Source organism: Bombus impatiens, unplaced genomic scaffold (assembly GCF_000188095.3).
Source record: "Bombus impatiens unplaced genomic scaffold, BIMP_2.2 scf_4015, whole genome shotgun sequence".
NCBI classification, from domain to species: domain Eukaryota; kingdom Metazoa; phylum Arthropoda; class Insecta; order Hymenoptera; family Apidae; genus Bombus; species Bombus impatiens.
The window spans coordinates 147,012-164,557 of record NT_180434.1 but is presented as its reverse complement, the minus strand read 5'-3'; the positions used below and the strand labels follow the sequence as shown (position 1 = coordinate 164,557).

The 17,546-nt window shown below is 43.8% G+C and overlaps 1 protein-coding gene across 6 annotated transcripts in view; it reads left to right on the top strand.

Annotated features, from left to right (window-relative positions):
• The window catches only part of LOC100743363 (latrophilin Cirl-like), a 378,777-nt gene that overhangs the window by 328,033 nt on the left and 33,198 nt on the right, over positions 1–17,546 (top strand). For all 6 annotated transcript variants that reach the window (XM_033324565.1, XM_033324561.1, XM_033324563.1 and 3 more), the window contains one exon: positions 5,499–5,685. In XM_033324565.1, the coding sequence (XP_033180456.1) occupies positions 5,499–5,685 (187 nt within the window). The remainder of the gene's footprint in view (positions 1–5,498; positions 5,686–17,546) is intronic.

The window sequence follows — 17,546 nt, the reverse complement described above, 5'->3', positions numbered from 1 at the left end:
GAGGCACGGCTTGCCGGACCTCCGATATATTATTACCCGAAGTCATTAATGGTAAACTGCAATTCTCCTCTTTTCCCTCCACGTGCCGTCCACGGAATGCCCGGCGAGGCAGAAGGTACGGTTCCCTCTCTTGGCCATGGCGCGGCGTCTCCTGCCTCCCAGCCGGTCCAACGGATCTGGAATTAATCGAGAAATATCGAATGTTTTATTGACGATACGTTCAGCCTACTCGTGTGATGGAATACTGTAGATAATTAATTATCTCTTCCCTCGCCACCCCTAGGAAACGCTAATACCCGGGCACTTGGAATTTCTTGTTCCTCCTCCCTGTCTTGCTTCCTGCCATTCTTTCCTCCTTGAATTTTTTACTCGTCCATCCGAGTTCAAGAGTTCATTTTACCTCGGAAGAACGATGATATCTTCAATCGTCCATTGTTTATATTCATCAATTATCATTAACGTTTATTTTAACCGACTAGATTAATCACTTTTGACTTGAAACTAATGGACTTCGAATGTGCAGATCGAACCAAGAACCACAGAGGTTCGTTTCGCCTGACGGAACTCGTGATTTCTACTCAAAGATCAATGCGCGGTCATCGATATATGTTTCTGCTCTTTGGCCAATCGGAATTGAGGACTTTCGTCTTGGACGTCGACGGTCACGATCGCTTCCGACTCGCGTAGATTTGCGCGAACACCGCTGCGGATAGTTACGCAGCTCCTCGCCGTTCGAAGTCGCCGCAGCGCGTAAATCCCGAGGACGATCGAACTCGAAACACGGATACTCGAACCCGGCTCCCTTGAAACTTTGTCCCGGGGGAAAGGTCCTGTCGGTATTCAAGCGCTTCCACCCCTTCGTTCACGGATACACGCGCACTTATGCGCGGTCAAACCGATACACGCAGCCGCGACTTACAGGCATGTGCACATAGACGAGAGACAGAGAAAGAGAGAAAGAGAGATAGAGGGAGAGAGTGAGTGAGAGAGAGAGAGAGAGAGAGAGCTTTCTGGAGAGCCACAGCAAGTTTGAAGCCCGTTGTGCCTCAGAATCCGTACTTAGAATCCCTGGGCAGAGTTCAGACTGCGCATTGACCGCACGAAATCCTGCGGCGTTCTCACCTTCCCTGGCGACCGGTGCGGCGTCTGTCGCGAGACAGCGAGCTACGCGACTTCAAAGAGCTTCAATGGGACCGCGATGGAAATCCGCGTCTCCGCCGCAATCTCGGGAAACTTGCCTGATTAGATCCTCCTCTTGAATGTTATGCAATTGAGACCCGATTAATTGGCGTCAGAAGCGATAATGCCGACATTTCCTTCGATTGTCGTGAATTACGGATTTTGGTTGCTCCTGCTTTTCATTCGTTTCATTTAATCTTCCATCGGTCGATGTTGCGTGTACAACAAAGGTTGAAGAGATCGCAGCGAAACGAAGACAGCAACAACGTTGTATCTGTCATCAATTACTGGTACGAACAAGTTTTTCTCAAAGTCTGAAGCATTTTAGGTCCTAGGGAAAAATTGTATTCGAAACGAGATCAAGCTTGGAACGAGATGGAAAGAAATCAGAAGAAATGGGAGATAGGTCGTTCTTTTTGTTTTCTGCTTTAACAGAAAGAACGATGTTCCAGTGTTCAAGTAAATGTATTCTCGTATTTGCTCGACCTAGTCTTATAATTTAAACAGATCAACAAGAACATTAGCGAATCCTTGTAAAAAGAAGTTTACTCGATGGATCTTCGCGTCGTCTTTTCTTGACGATTATCGCGTCTCGAGTGGAATCGGAAGTAAAGCGATAACAGCATTCGGAAATTTCTCCGGGATATTATCCTCGGAACCATAGTATGTATCGTTATACCATCTCGGATCCCGACAGCGTCGTCGTCATTTCCACTAGACACGACAGGGCGTTACAGCGTCGGCGAGAGAGTGCACTCGTTAAAAACTTTTCACGGCATTCATTCGAATGCACTCCGTCAAAGTGCTATGCAAGGGTCAGACGCGAGAACTCCGGCAAAAAGACGGTAGATTTTCCTGTCGTTCGGTGAAACGGCGAGTCAGATTATCACGCGCGCACCCCCTACGTATCGTCATTATGATCCTTGGTGTTCGCGTGGCGCGCGTTTCCGCGAGAAAACCTTTTTTCAAAACAGCCAGCGTAACGAAATCGCAAAACGGGAAGTAACGCTTCCCGACACAGGATGCTCGGGTGACACTTCAATCTCGCTTTTCGCGCGAATCGTAATAGTCCTCTACTGTTTGCTTGTCTCGCTGTGTAGTTAGAGATGGCGAGACAGAGGCAGAGAAAGAGGGAGAAAGAGAAAGAGAGACAGAGAAGCGAAACGCGACGAGTAAACGACTCAAAGTCGCGGTTACAATGGCCATACAACTGGTGTTTGACTCGTGAAAACGAAGAGTCATCGTTTTCTCTTGATGTCGAGAGATTGCAATTAATTACCGCGATACCTTAATGCGAGTAACAAAAGGACAAGTATTATTATGCCTCTTACACATATCTCGATTATATTCAAAAAGGTAACGACTCCTAAATGCCTCTAACTACCGTTAAAAGACGACAAACAATTCTCACTTGCATTAAATTCGGAAGCCAAAAACTCGAGCCCTCTCGTGTGCAACGCAAACAAAGTAAAAAAGGTAAACGCGTACAAACAAGAGAAAAAGGTCGAGAGTGTTCGGTCTGCCGTGATAAAAGGGGGAGGAATGCCAGAGGGCCGACGTTCGAACGAGAGAAGGAAGCCGATGCGAAGCGTGTTCCTTTACGTCAGCTTGAACGCGGCCTTTTTTTCATCGCGTTCACGTTAGAGGTGCACCGAGAGAATGCACCGGTTGCAGGGCGCAGCTGCGAGTGACGCGCGAGCGAGTGAACGGGCGACATGCGGCCGCGGTTATGGCACGCTCGTTTCACGAAAGGTAGGTAAGCTTATTCGAGAGTCGCTCCGTTTCTACGTAATAGCAACGCTCGGCAACAGCAGCAAAGTTTTTATCGTGGGATTGTTTCGTAGTACGACGCGTACCGCGCCATTCCTGTTTCTGTTTCAGCCGTGTGGATGTTGTTCGAACTACGATGATGCCATATATCGATTACCTTCCGCTTACGGTGTTATCGAGACACGGTTAATTAACGACGAACAACCCACAGCGAAGAATAAACGTGGCCCGTGTCTTGGTACCGCTTAATCGCGACGCGAACACCTAGGAAGGGAAGCGGTGAGAAATTACCTGGATCCTATAAAATCTTCTATTTCCTCGCTCCCTTCCGAAGCTCCAGGAATCCATCCTAGCGTGACCGGCGATTTTGTTCTCGTTTAAATCGAATACCTTGAGATCTTTTACGGTAATGGAAAACCTTCGAGATACCGTAAAATCGGCATTTCTTCGTGCCGTTCGGACCGCCCTGCCGTTTTTACGGCGAACATTCTTCTAATGTGTATACACTCCGGCCGAATCGATGGCGATAGGCTGGAAGTTTACCTTATTATGGCGATCTCTCGTTTGTCCTTTGTTCGTCGATTTAACCGTGACTAGGGAAAATTGTCTTCGCGTCTTTGTAAAAACATTATTAAATGAAACGAGCCGATATCGATCGTGTAGTTATGCTGCTTTTTCTTGTAAAAGTATACGTCCTCGGCAGGCTATTTATTTAGAAATCTTGGACGTGTTCGTTGTGTTTTGAGGAAGCAAGAAACGTGGTACCAACTGCATCGTTTGCGGAAAGTCCTAACAGCGGTCTAAAATGGCATTGTGGCGCGTCAGTATGGAACTAATGAACTCACGACGGGGCTTTCACGGACAGAGTTATTACAGCCCTTCTCCCCGACTATGGTACTCCTCTCGTCCTTGCCCCCGTGCTAGTCCTCTTGGTCCGTTCCCCGGGGTACTACTCGCCGCCTTCTTCCTTCTTCGGGACACACCGCTTGCGCCCTCCGTCACGAACTGAACACTATGGCTCACCAATATTATGGCAGATCTATCATTCCTCCGTCTAAATAAGCCTGGACCTAGTTTTACGACCCTTTCTTCTAGCTGTTAGTCTTCTTAGCAACTCCTTTTATCTCGTTCAAACGTCTGTTTCTCCATGTGTACGTGTATAACAATCGCAATTGTCGATGCTAGGTGCTGAAATGGAAAGAACGAAATATCGATGTTCACGAACAAACTATCGTTTATGCGTATTATTCACGACAGACTTACTTCGTTAGTCGATTCTTTTTTAAACCGAGATAATCTCGTACTAACGTCCCCCGTTTTCAACCTTTATTTCACACTTTTTAAACCGTGTAAACGAGACAGACAGAATATACACTTCAGGCATTTTCGCGGCCATTAAACCGAGCCACAGTCTGCATTCGCGGGAAGAAAAGCAACCGTGGCCCCGGAAGAACGCTGTCAGACGCGTATCACGAGACGACGAGAAGTAACAAGCAGCAAAAGCGAGAGGACTTTTCTTCGAAGAAAGTCGCGCCTGTAAATTCGCTAATTTTCTTTCAAAGGAAACCTTCCGGTAAATTTTCCGCGGAATAAATCCCCGTGGCAGCGAATAAATGGGGTAGGATCGACAAAGAGTCGAGGTCTGAGCTCGAGCCGGCTATCTCGACCTCCTGTCAGTCGATCCTACGAACCGTACCGTAACCATGATCTCTGCCTCCCTCCCTCTCTCTCTCTCTCTCTCTCTCTCTCTCTCTGTCTCTGTCTCTCTCTCAACGACGTCTCATTGTTTGCGTTTCCTGTATACGCGCGTCTATACACCGGTGTCCTTTATCTTAATTCCATTACACTTCGCAACGCGACACGACCCAGCCAACTGCGTGCCGGTAATGCACCCTCTGACTCAGCCTGCCCGGCAACAACCACCGAGCCACCCTTCTACAACCGACTCGTCACTGTAATTTCGTGCAAGCTACTTTGACGTATCCTTGACTCTCGCCGCTTGGAAATCTCGACCCTCATCCTCTTACTCTGGACTCCTTATTCATTCGCGGTAATTCAACCCCCTCTCTACAGTCTATCGCTAAAGGGGTGGTGCAGGGGGTTAGTTGGGGTTGTTGGTGTTATTTCTTTAGAACCAAGTCGTGACTTTGGTATTTTATTCGTTTTCTCATTGTTGGGCGATCGCGCTGACTAATTAGACCCTCGTTGCGTACGACTTTCGAGGGCGAAACGAAGCATGGCTATAGTGTGAAGGGTGGTTTTCGCTTGTCTTGACCAGCTGGAATATTTCTGTCGGTTTTTGTCGACGGGGAAACTGGTTTTATACGAGAAAATAAATGGTTGTTATATTTGGAAGAGACAGGCATTGTTATTAACGACGTTTTCTTACCCAGAATCGTCTATAGAAGAATTAAGATTGGTAAAATTATTTTGATAGAAGAGATAACGATATTTCATTTAGATTTTACGTTAGATTTTATGTTAAAGAAGAATCACGAATGAATTTAATATTTGATCCAGCTGACGGTCTCGTTCCATTTCTATTACAGATAGGTACGACACCGCGTACGCCTGCGAGGGCAAGACCCTGTGGATTGAGTGCGGCGAGGGAAAGCTGATCCACCTCATACGCGCGAACTATGGAAGGTTCTCGATAACGATATGCAACGAGCACGGAAACACCGATTGGAGCGTGAACTGCATGTCACCGAAATCCTTTCGGGTGCTGAACAGCGAGTAAGTATTCCGATGATCGACGTACTTGCATCCTACATACGCAACTGGTTCTGATCAATCAGCCTCTTCCTCCCATCCTTTATCCCTATTTTACGAATCGCGTCAAGGAATCACGATGGCGACGTCAAATCGAATCCGTTCTAGGGCTCTGCCGATATTATCGAAAGCGAAAAAGAGGAGAAATAAGGGAAGAAAAAATAGACCGAAAAAGAAAAGAGAGAAAAGCGGGAACGGTCAGGCTGACAAGCATTTTCTATCCTTAATGAGTCGAGTAGCACCAATTAAAGGAGACGTCCGATCCGATCGAGCGTAGATCGCGCTTGTCACCTGGTCCCCGGGTTATCGAACGATCCGACTTTCCACATGGATCGGTATCTACACGGCGAAGCTTTTACGACCATTCCATTCGAGAGATATCCAGCATGACACCTGAGAGTCTAGCTCGTTCCCTTCGCGGTAACGAGAAACGCTTCCTGAACGATGCCGTGCGCGCGTGTCCGTGTATATATCGATCATAGTCTTTCGATGACCTTGGACGAGAGGCCGATCTATACGATCTATCCGAGCGAATCTCGATCCGATCGCGCGGATCTATCCCTCGGCAGCCAGAGTTACGCGCGCGCTATTGGACGGTTCGGTCAGTACCCGGGAGTGAAAAATTATTAACCGTCGAGTATGCGGAAATTCGACTCGTCGATTTCGCACGGAGGGAAGATGCTGTCCGGAGATGTGTGGCCGTTCTTCGAACCGCGAAAGCGTCTCTCTCGGATCAATCGTTTGAAATATCGATCTACTCAACTTCGAATATTTTTCTATGCTTTTGAAACTGTTCTTAACGCATCTTCATTTATGTGGTAATAAAATATGTTAGTAACAGCGTGGAGAGAAAGCTTGCAAGTTGGATAAAGGTTTAACGAGATAGCACGTGTACTCTCGCATCCATAAGTCACCGGATACTTGCCTACTTTGGGCAAAATGTTTTTTAGAATGTACAATGTTTTCCACATTACGTGCATTGTTTTCGACATTTGACGCAAATACTAACTTCGTTTCATAGTGCAAATTAGTTCGTAGTATAAAATCGCACGTATTTGAATTCGATCGAGTGTCTTGCAGATAAATGATAAAATAAATTCAAGAAATCGTACACCTACATTCTAGCGATCGTAAAATAAACAAATGTTTGGTGACTTATGGACGGCAGTATATCTGACTGTATAAAATATTAAACGTGGTTCGAGATAACCGATTACAGTCACATTATTAAATCAAGGCAGCTTTCACGCGACTGCAATTATTCTACTAAAGTTATCGGATTTCTTAAAATCAGAGTAATAATTTTGAACGGATACGAAAGGACACGAGCCATCAGCTTCCTCGACGTTGTTCCATCTCTATCCCTGTCCGCCCACGGAAATGGAGCAAAGAGCATGGAGTCGAAATCGCGAGGAAATAAACGAAGGGGTAAAGGATGGGGGAAAAGAGGATATATCCAGAGAAGAAGGAAAACGAGGAAGGAGTGGACGGCTTCATATGGTCCAGCGAACTGGCCAATTGCTTGACCATTGAAGAGCGTATTTCGCGGCGGATCAGAGCGGTAGGAAGAATCGCAAACTCAGCGGTCGCTTCTCTATCTCGGTCCTCGTGAACATCCCCTCTATTTCCTTCGGTCTTCGTGTCTTTGCGTCCTCCTAAGTTTCAAACACATGCACACTCGTATAAACGTATACATATGAAATATATACACTCATGGACACACGCGTTTCACGCGCATTTCCACGTGTCACAAGATCCACGTTCCACCGATCCGTATTCTAGGATACCCAACCTGATGAAATATCCTGCGGATTCCTTTTTCTATATTCTGATTTTTTATTTCTTTTTTTGTCTCTTTCTTTTCGTTTGAACGGCACACGGCGAAATCGGGAATCTGTCGCAGCCGTTGGTCTAGATGTTCGATTCGAAAGAGCAGAAGGTAAAGGGAAACGATGAGAGAGAAAGACATAGAGAGAAGAGAGACAAAGGGAAAACGGTGACGTAGAATTTCGTTGATCTGACGCGAAGCGCGTTTCGTCGTTGTGATTAATAGCTCGCTAGCGGAAATTAGTTTCGCGGGAAACTAAAAAAGGGAAAACGTGACTCTTGCTATGTCTCACGACGATAAGACCGTCGACGTGCCGGTAGTGTGAATAATTGGGAAAGATAATCGCGATGACGAATCAAAATCGTATCCATTAACGTTATCGTCGCGTAGCTCTGAAAGCGGTAGCTGCGAGCAAACTCGATCCCCGTTGTCGATTACGTTGGTGAAACCGAGGAAGAAGAAAACGAAACGACGACGAGGAATAAGAAGAGGAAGAGAAAGAAGACGAAGAAGAAGAAGAAGGAAAAGAGACATAAGAAGACTGCGAGAATACAAAAGCGCCACGTAATCGCGTAAGAGCCGCTAGAAGCACGCGTTAATATCGAAATGTGCCACCGTCTAGGGCTTGAAGTAGATTTTCAGAAAAATGCATTTAAAGTTCGTGGCGCCGCGCCGTCTCTCGCCGGCTTCGAGTCGGTCTAAGGACCTCCTTTGGCTGACGAGTAATAACTTCCGGATTAACTTTAAGTGGAGAAGTTCCACGGTGTTGCTTCTACCGTGGAGTCATACACGTATACGTCTGTCGCGGTTCTACACGCGTGCATACGACGACTCTCTATCTATGCGTTTCGCAAGACGAGGCAAGAGAGTTTGACGTCAATTTAACTCGTTTCGCGGAATCGATCGAGAAGATCACCAGTTTGCCTGATCGTAATCACCGTTCCTTCCCTTGGTATACGTTCGCCTTTCTCTCTTTTCTCTCGTTCTCTCTCATTCTCTCTCGTTCTCTCTTGACAATCATCTGTAACCTTTTTGCTTCTTTCCTCTTCGTGGATCCATCTAGACTTCGTGACGACTTTTTCTCCGTTTCTTCTTGCCGTGTCTCAAAAGTATATTCCGCGAAACTGGAAAAACATTGTGCAATAGTATATGTATTAGTACATATATTAGCCGCTAAATATCGAACGAATATCGCGAACAGTGTACCAGCGAAGACGGTTTCTCTCGTAGAAAAATATCTGTACCTCGGATACGTATTAGTAGCTGGTTTAATTTCCAGATCGAATTGCGTATTTTCTCTTGATTATCCGCATCCCATTTTTCCAAATCAGAACGAGAACTGGACGGCTTTAACGTGATACGCGGATCGTCCCCTATCGACACCGTTATCGCTGGCGTCGTCTATGAGAGGCGTCAGATCTCTGGTACATTTCTCGCGAGGACATCTCATTTAGCCAAAAAATCGAGAATCAACGGCGCGAATTTTTATCAACTCGCTCGATTCGAGAATCTCGTTCACGAGTAGTCGTAACTTTCGCATAATTGAAACCGCTTTTATTTTCGTTCGTTTGATCTTTGTTACATCCTTTGCAATAACCGATCCCGTTTGTTACGTTTAACCTGCTCTTTCCTTTAACACCAGGGTGTAGTTGGGGCAAGGTGCATCGACTTTCATAAAAATTCACACGCATGTATATACTCTCGCTTGAAACATTTACCGCTAGGTGTTCTGGGTCTACCTTCCACAGTGTTTCGCTCCGAAAGATCCTTTGTTAATGCGATCCCTGTGAATAATGAGACTTTGTTTCACTCATTAACGCGTTACCTGGCATTGTGAATGGGAGCTATGCAATCTTTGGTGTACGTTTCACAAATCTCGTACATTTAGTCGATCGCCAACGATTTCGATTCTAATTTAAATTCTAGCTGAAAGATCGTAGATTTCTCGAACATATCCATTCGCAAACTCTTATATGCCATTTAATGCGTTTTTTAACATCCTTTCCTAACATTATTCCTTAGGAAGGCTTTTTTTCTAGAGGTAAGCAAAATGGAGCAAGCGTATCCTAAATCAAGGAACAAGTAGTTCACGGTAATTCTGAGGATGATACATGTCATCCTTCTCTCTGTTCTCTCGCAAGCTACACTCGCCACTTCCTCCTAATGCATCTCTATAGTTATACCGGTGTGGAATTATGAGTGTGTTCTCTCTTTCTCTTTATCTATGCTCGTTAGCTTCTTCCCTGTATCAACTTTATCTTCAACGATTATACGATTTAGTTTACCTTCACGATTTATTAGTATCTATCGTTTCAACGCCATGATCCATCGCTGTTCGCGATAGACGTTGTTAGCCACAAGTATTAGGACACTTACTCGAACAAATCGTAACTATTTATGTAATTATTTGGTATTTTAAACGAAGTAACAGATCTATAATAAAATATCTAAAAATTAAAAGCAGCGGGACGATCGTAATACTTGTGGCCAGCAGTGTATATATCGCACACGTGTTTCAAGCGTCAGAAATCAAACTAATTCAGTTCTGTGATCGAAAACTATCATTAGATATTACAATATGATATAGTTAAATAATATTTGATCATCCTAGTTTCCTTGAGACTGTTCCTTTTGTCAATATTAAAGTAATACTTTCTTACTTTTCCTGAAAAACTTTTTCTAGTTTTGAAATACGTGTGCGGTAATCCCCCGCAAAAATCGACCAATCGACGTCTCACGCGTCGACCAAAGAAACTTTTCGCAATCTTGCTTCAACAAAATATCCAAGTTGAAAAACTCTTCTTCTCGTCGAGAAATCGTCTAATTCACGCGCCATGTTGAGGAACATCGATCGCGGATTAACAGCGATGGGCTACGGACAAAGCCGGAAACCAGCGTCGAAACGACGGATTGACGGTTGTACAGGCCGGTTAGAGACAGATTTATCAAGGGTGCGCTGGGCACGTACGAGATTACGATTTAAGTGAAACTGGGCAGGGGGCGGCTTTGCCGGAACGATTAATGAAATTGAACGGCCGGGTTTCGCTGCGAAACTCAGTCTACGGAATTAATGACGCGCGCCGCGCGTAACCGTGGAAATGTTCATTACACCAGTTGAGAAATGACGCGGCTGGTTTGCTGGATTTTCCACTCTTAATCTGCCACGCTAGAAACCGGTGAGCAATTAGATCGGAAAAGAATGACCAATTTACTGGTCGCGGGCTCCAGCGTGAAAATTAGTTCCGTTTTATGTGTCGTATTAACAGCTCGCCACCAAGAGGCACAGTTTAAAATCAGTGTAATCACCTCTTTCGAAGCATCACGATCGATCGATCATTACGATCTTTCTTTTACGTTTTGCATTTTATACTGTTACTGGCTTGGTTTTTGTTGCGGTGATTTGTAGAGTAGACTTTCGTAACCGATTTGCTAATTGTCTTAGCGCTTCGTCTAATTGGATACTTTGAAGCATTGGTACGTGGTAATGCTTGATGATTAAGACAAGATAAATTTATCGCAGATAGTATACATAATAAAAGCGCATTAAAATCGGAAACGTTTAAGTGACCAAGACATCTTCGTTATTCAAAGTTTTCATTGATCGGATTTTAATCAATTATATATTTCTTTTTATAACTATCTATACTTGAATCTAGGATTAACTTTTGACAAATATGTTCAATATTTTCGAGATACATAACTTGATAGCGTTGTCATTCTAATTCTGGCTTTATTCGTAAAATACTTATAATTGCATTACAATATTTATAAAATATCGAGAATAAGAATTTTCGAAATTTTCTCCATCAATAACGTACTGTAATCGAAAGTGAAAGTTCCAAAGTTTTTCGTGCGAACCAGCCATACGTTCGAGACAGCTTGACGAGCAGGTATACACGCTATAATACAAAGTGATCATCGAGAAAAGTAGCTGAAAGAGCTCGTAGCGAGGCTGTTGCCATCCCAAACCTTCTGGGAACGAATTCTTTCCACCAGGTTGCGCAATCGCGGCGTAATTACATTGCGCTAATAGCCACTCGATGATTCGATTCTCGTCGTTAACTCGGACCGGCCAGGGAACCAGTTCGAAAACTTCAAGATCCTCGAACCTTCTTTTCTATCAACTTGTTTTTTCTTTCTTCTCGTTCATCACGGTATCTCCACAAACGAAAACCAGTCACCGTTACGATTCACAATGTTCCCAACGTTTGATCATTCAACGCAATACGATTCATTAAAAAATAAAAAATACAAGAGAAACTCGACTCGATAGCTGTTTAAAATATTTTTAACGTAAATAGTTACGACCACTGCGGAATTACAGGTGTTAATATTTAACTGATAAACACGACACGGTGGTCCAGGTCTGACTGAGTGATAAAAGGAATAAAAAAAATAAAAAAATATTTTATATGAAGCGATACTCGGTGTTTGTGTTCTTAATATTTATATTTTCGTGATATTCTGTATCCAGTCGCGGCTATACACCGACGATAATCGATGACACAACGCGATACGTGTGGACCGCGTGTCGATTCTCGTTACGTTCGGAAATTAAATTCAACGTTTCCTGATTCCCGGGTGCTTGTTAGTTTGCCAGTTAATAACGAGCGATCAACGAGAAGGGAGAAAAAAAATAGACAGAAAAGAAGGGACATACATAAATGAGCATAACGAGAAAGAGAAAAATAGTACAAAGGCGAGGGTAGGTGGAGAAAGGAGATTGTTTCACGCTACACAGGGATATGTTACGGCGTAATCGATCCGACGTAGATACATTAAACAATTTCACGATTCGTCATCGTCCTCGAAGAGGATAATTAACCATGACAGAAAACGTGAGAAGAACGTAATTTCGTACCTCAATCAGCCGAACATAATCTTGACCGGGATAACAAACAATTATGAGAACGTCTACCACGAAATTCTATCTTGTCCTGTCGGATATTTGTCAAAATACACCCATTTCACGATCAAAGAAAGAAACGGGAAAATAAATAGAAAGGAAAGCTTGGTTTCTCTGGTTCCCGGTGCCTCGTTGATAAACAAGTTTCTCTGTTATGGGAGAATAGCTGCTAATGAAATGATCACGGTACACGTCGTTTTCGCGATGTGAAAAAAGCTGTTCGTGTTTATCCTTCATTCCTCTGCGGGAATTTTTCTTCGTGACAGGTTCCTTGCGTGTTTTGCTCCTGGCTAATACAACGATCGTACGGAAATCGTAAACATATCCGTAATTTTTCGACGAAACACTTTGAACAAAGTCTATTCGCGAACGCGTTTTCTGATACTATTTCTGTATTTTATCGCGTTGTTACAGATCTCGATAAAATGTTTAGTACTCTTAGTCAAAATTTTATGAAACATTCACTTGAATATTTTCTTAAAATATCTAAGATATCAAGGATGAAATAAATGAAAGAAAGGTGAAGCAATCAACGTAAGTACTTACATACATGCATCGTTCGACAAAAGACAACAGTGAAAGAGTAAAATGGCGTTTGGTCGAAACCGAGCATCGTTCGATCGATACGTACTCGAAAAGCCAGCCGTTTCTCGAGGTGATTTTTCGCGAACGGTGCTCTCTTCGATAATTGCATTTGCATAAAATAAGCCGTGTCAATCTCCATCGACCGATCGAAAATTAGAACTTTTCTGACTTTCTTTAATTCGATAAACTTGTATTATTTTGCAAGCTCTTTCCAATCTCGGTTCGTCCCGGCTTTAGCATTTAACCTAAACTAATTGCAGTCTCGAGAATTCCGTCGATAATCGTATTATACGAAATTAGTTCTTTCATTCAATCAAAAGACATTAACGCGATCGTGGCCGCTGTCGCGGTTACTCTTCGCCTCTCGATTGTAGCCTCGATCGTTCTTCCTGTTCTTTTGCCTTTCCTTTCTCCTCCCCTTCTTTCCTTCCCTCTTCTTTCTCTTTCTCTCTCTCTCTCTCTCTCTCTCTCTCTCTCTCTCTCTCTCTCTCTCTCTCTCTCTCTCTCTCTCTCTCTCTCTCTCTCTCTCTCTCTCTCTCTCTCTCTCTCTCTCTCTCTCTCTCTCTCTCTCTCTCTCTCTCTCTCTCTCTCTCTCTCTCTCTCTCTCTCTCTCTCTCTCTCTCTCTCTCTCTCTCTCTCTCTCTCTCTCTCTCTCTCTCTCTCTCTCTCTCTCTCTCTCTCTCTCTCTCTCTCTCTCTCTCTCTCTCTCTCTCTCTCTCTCTCTCTCTCTCTCTCTCTCTCTCTCTCTCTCTCTCTCTCTCTCTCTCTCTCTCTCTCTCTCTCTCTCTCTCTCTCTCTCTCTCTCTCTCTCTCTCTCTCTCTCTCTCTCTCTCTCTCTCTCTCTCTCTCTCTCTCTCTCTCTCTCTCTCTCTCTCTCTCTCTCTCTCTCTCTCTCTCTCTCTCTCTCTCTCTCTCTCTCTCTCTCTCTCTCTCTCTCTCTCTCTCTCTCTCTCTCTCTCTCTCTCTCTCTCTCTCTCTCTCTCTCTCTCTCTCTCTCTCTCTCTCTCTCTCTCTCTCTCTCTCTCTCTCTCTCTCTCTCTCTCTCTCTCTCTCTCTCTCTCTCTCTCTCTCTCTCTCTCTCTCTCTCTCTCTCTCTCTCTCTCTCTCTCTCTCTCTCTCTCTCTCTCTCTCTCTCTCTCTCTCTCTCTCTCTCTCTCTCTCTCTCTCTCTCTCTCTCTCTCTCTCTCTCTCTCTCTCTCTCTCTCTCTCTCTCTCTCTCTCTCTCTCTCTCTCTCTCTCTCTCTCTCTCTCTCTCTCTCTCTCTCTCTCTCTCTCTCTCTCTCTCTCTCTCTCTCTCTCTCTCTCTCTCTCTCTCTCTCTCTCTCTCTCTCTCTCTCTCTCTCTCTCTCTCTCTCTCTCTCTCTCTCTCTCTCTCTCTCTCTCTCCCTCCCTCTCTCTCCCTCTCTCTCTCTCTCTCTCTCTCTCTCTCTCTGTTTTTTTGATTCTTTTCTTTTTAATTCCTCTCTTCGCCTGGTTCCAATCTCACCGGCTGTTCGTTAAAAGGCAGCAGCACAATTCTCCGCTCGTCCTACCTTTTCGTCGGATTTTTCAATCGACCGTTCGTCCTTTTTCATTCAAAAAATACACTCGAACATGTTTGTCTGGTCGCCTCTCGAATTTTTTCTCGAGGACGATCGAGAGGCTTACTCTGGTCGGGATTTTCATTAGTCCCTTAAATGGTCGGTCGAAACGTTAATAGACGTTGACTGTAATTGGCGAGCAAAGCGTTCGACCGTCGATAAACTATTAACGCAATGCGGTTCCCAACCATGGCACCGTCGTGAGAACGCTTTTACGACACTGTCGTTGATCCCAGTTAATAGAATGTGATTTTCTACGCTGCTCGATATAATCGCAGGATTATCCACTTAAATCATTGTGTAAAAGATTGCTTCATTGATGTTTCTTTTCATCCCTGATAATTAATCGATGCTTCGGAACTACATTTAAAAAAGAAGGTTTAACTCGCCAGCCACTTTATCTACGGTATATAGCTTTATAACCGACTTTATTAAAGAACCAACCGAATCTCTATAACCGTATTCGTTTAATACGAGATCCTCGACAACCATATTGCGTTTATACCAGTTTCGAATGTAACTCGTTCTAAGAATAAGACACCATCGTATCCGCACACGTTCTACGTATCTTCGAGTTCTCTCGACAAAACTCGTTTAATCCTCTGGCAGATTAAGAGGAAGAGACTTGAACAGGGAGGAGGAGAGAAGAGAGAGAAAGAGCAAGAGAGTTAGAGAGCTCCCAGTTAGGTACTTAAAAGTATTCCAATCACGAGAACGCGGCGAAAGTCCGACGAATATTTCTCGTTACCCTCGTGGAACAGGGTTGTAGGGTGGTGCACAGGCGGATACAGGGTGGAAGCGCGGAACGAATAAAGGTAGAACCAAAAGGAGGGTGAAAACGAGCGGGAAAGCTACGAGGGTAATATTTAAAACATTATACTACGGAAAAAGGAAATGAATTTTTGTAGATACGCAATGTATATATTGCACTTTCCGTGATATCCTTGCTCCATCTTGATACACAAGCGACCAATTGCATGCCACAAAGTTTATTATATAATGTACTCTTACAGACGTAGAGAGTTGCTGGATGTTTGTACAGCTCGTTACAGCCACGATCGTGCGCACGTTCTGTTCGATCATTGTAACGCTTTGCGCTGGCCAGTTAGCGGATTCGTTGCAATGATCCATTAGGAGTTTCCCTTTCAATCAACGATTCCTCAATTGCGAGTTAAATAATCTATTTACGTGAATTTTTATTTGAAGAGAACTGTTATAGAAATGAACGATCGTGGCGGTAACTAGAGGATTCGCAAAAGGAGATCTTAAATCGTGATATTTTTATCGATAGATCGATACCGTCAGTCATTAGACTGACAAGGTAGAACACAGTCATTAAGAAAAAAATTGATATAAAAATTTGTTTATCACCCTTTTTGGGAAGAATAATTTGTTCTGTAATATCGCGTAATCTTATGAATCATGTTACACGTTAAGAACTCTTTTTGCGACGCTACTATTCCAGGTTTAATTCGTAATGGAAAGGAAAAATGAACATATACATACTTATACATAAAAGAACGCCACGTGTGCTACCATGGATCTTTTTCCCTTTACTCTTGTCACCGTCCGGAATGCTACGAAGAGATGCTCCTGTGTTGTGTTCTCTTGTTTCTCCACTCTGACACGATCGCCGCACACACGTCCTTGTGGTGTCTGCGAGGGAAATTATCCTGGGGAAAATTCTTTCTGGATCAGAGGCTTTTTCGTCGACATTCGTCACATCCTTTCGTCTCACGGCAATCACAATCTGAATCAATTTCCTCTAGAGATTCTGCACCAAATCTTTTCGCTGTCCATTCATTATACTATTCCGTGCAAATTGTTCGCGAATTACTCGCTATATATTTCCAAAAGATTGATGAAAAAGCGAAGTCAGAAAAATTTGATAAAAAATTCGGTTTTGAAATGTGTCATTTGTTTAAGAGCACGGGCTATCGTTTAGCACGGTGAACGTACAGAATGCACGTTTACAGATCCCGTGTTACGCTAAAAATAAGCATCGAAGGATGAAATTAGTCGGCGACTTGTCCAGCCATGGGTGAACGTATCCGTGGCATCCTGCTCGCAAAACGAGCGGATCGAAACAGCTTCGTGACGAAGTGCAATATTCCGTAGACAACGTAAGATCGATTAATTACTTGTTCTGACTAAAACAAATTGCAGATCGTTTTTTTTCTTTTTCCAATCTTCGTGCATCTAGTAGTATACGGTATTTTAATTACATTCCGATACTCGCTTACTTGTTATCCTATCAAAAAACAAACATAGCATAACCAATTACTACGTCAATCGGAACAATATCTAGCATTAATCAATGCATAATTAACAATATTGCAATTACATGGAATTAAAAAAAAAAAACGTTTAACATCACTCCCTCCGCTGAAAAAGTAATTCATACGAGATGAATCGTCTCATTCTACTAATATCATCGATGGGTAATCAATAAAAATTTTTCAAGACACTACATCAATTACCATTTAAAAGCGTTTTATTAACCTCCCAAGAGGATCTCTCTTTCGCTCGTCATCGCGCGTGACGCGGTAATGATCGTTTACAAACGGATGATCGAGTTTCTCAAAGCGACCAATTTTCGACGTGCGCTCCCTCGTTCCTCGGTCCGGTTCTTTTTTGCCACGATTGTTCGTTTTGCTCGCGTCCAACATCGCGCGGGCCATGCGCGCAACGACCGTATCTCTGTGTCTCTCGCAAAACGTCAAAGGAAAACGATCTCGTTTCTCGACGCGTGATTTTCGGTAGCTCGTGCGTCTCCACCCTCTTCGAAGATTCGCGAACAATCGACGTTACTCGGCTTCTCTTGCACAAAGAAATTCCTTCGTCGATTAAAAAGTCACACGAGCTTCGGATACGAGTCGAAACGGGAACCGCCTCGTGTTCTCCCGTCTCTGTTCCACGAATATCC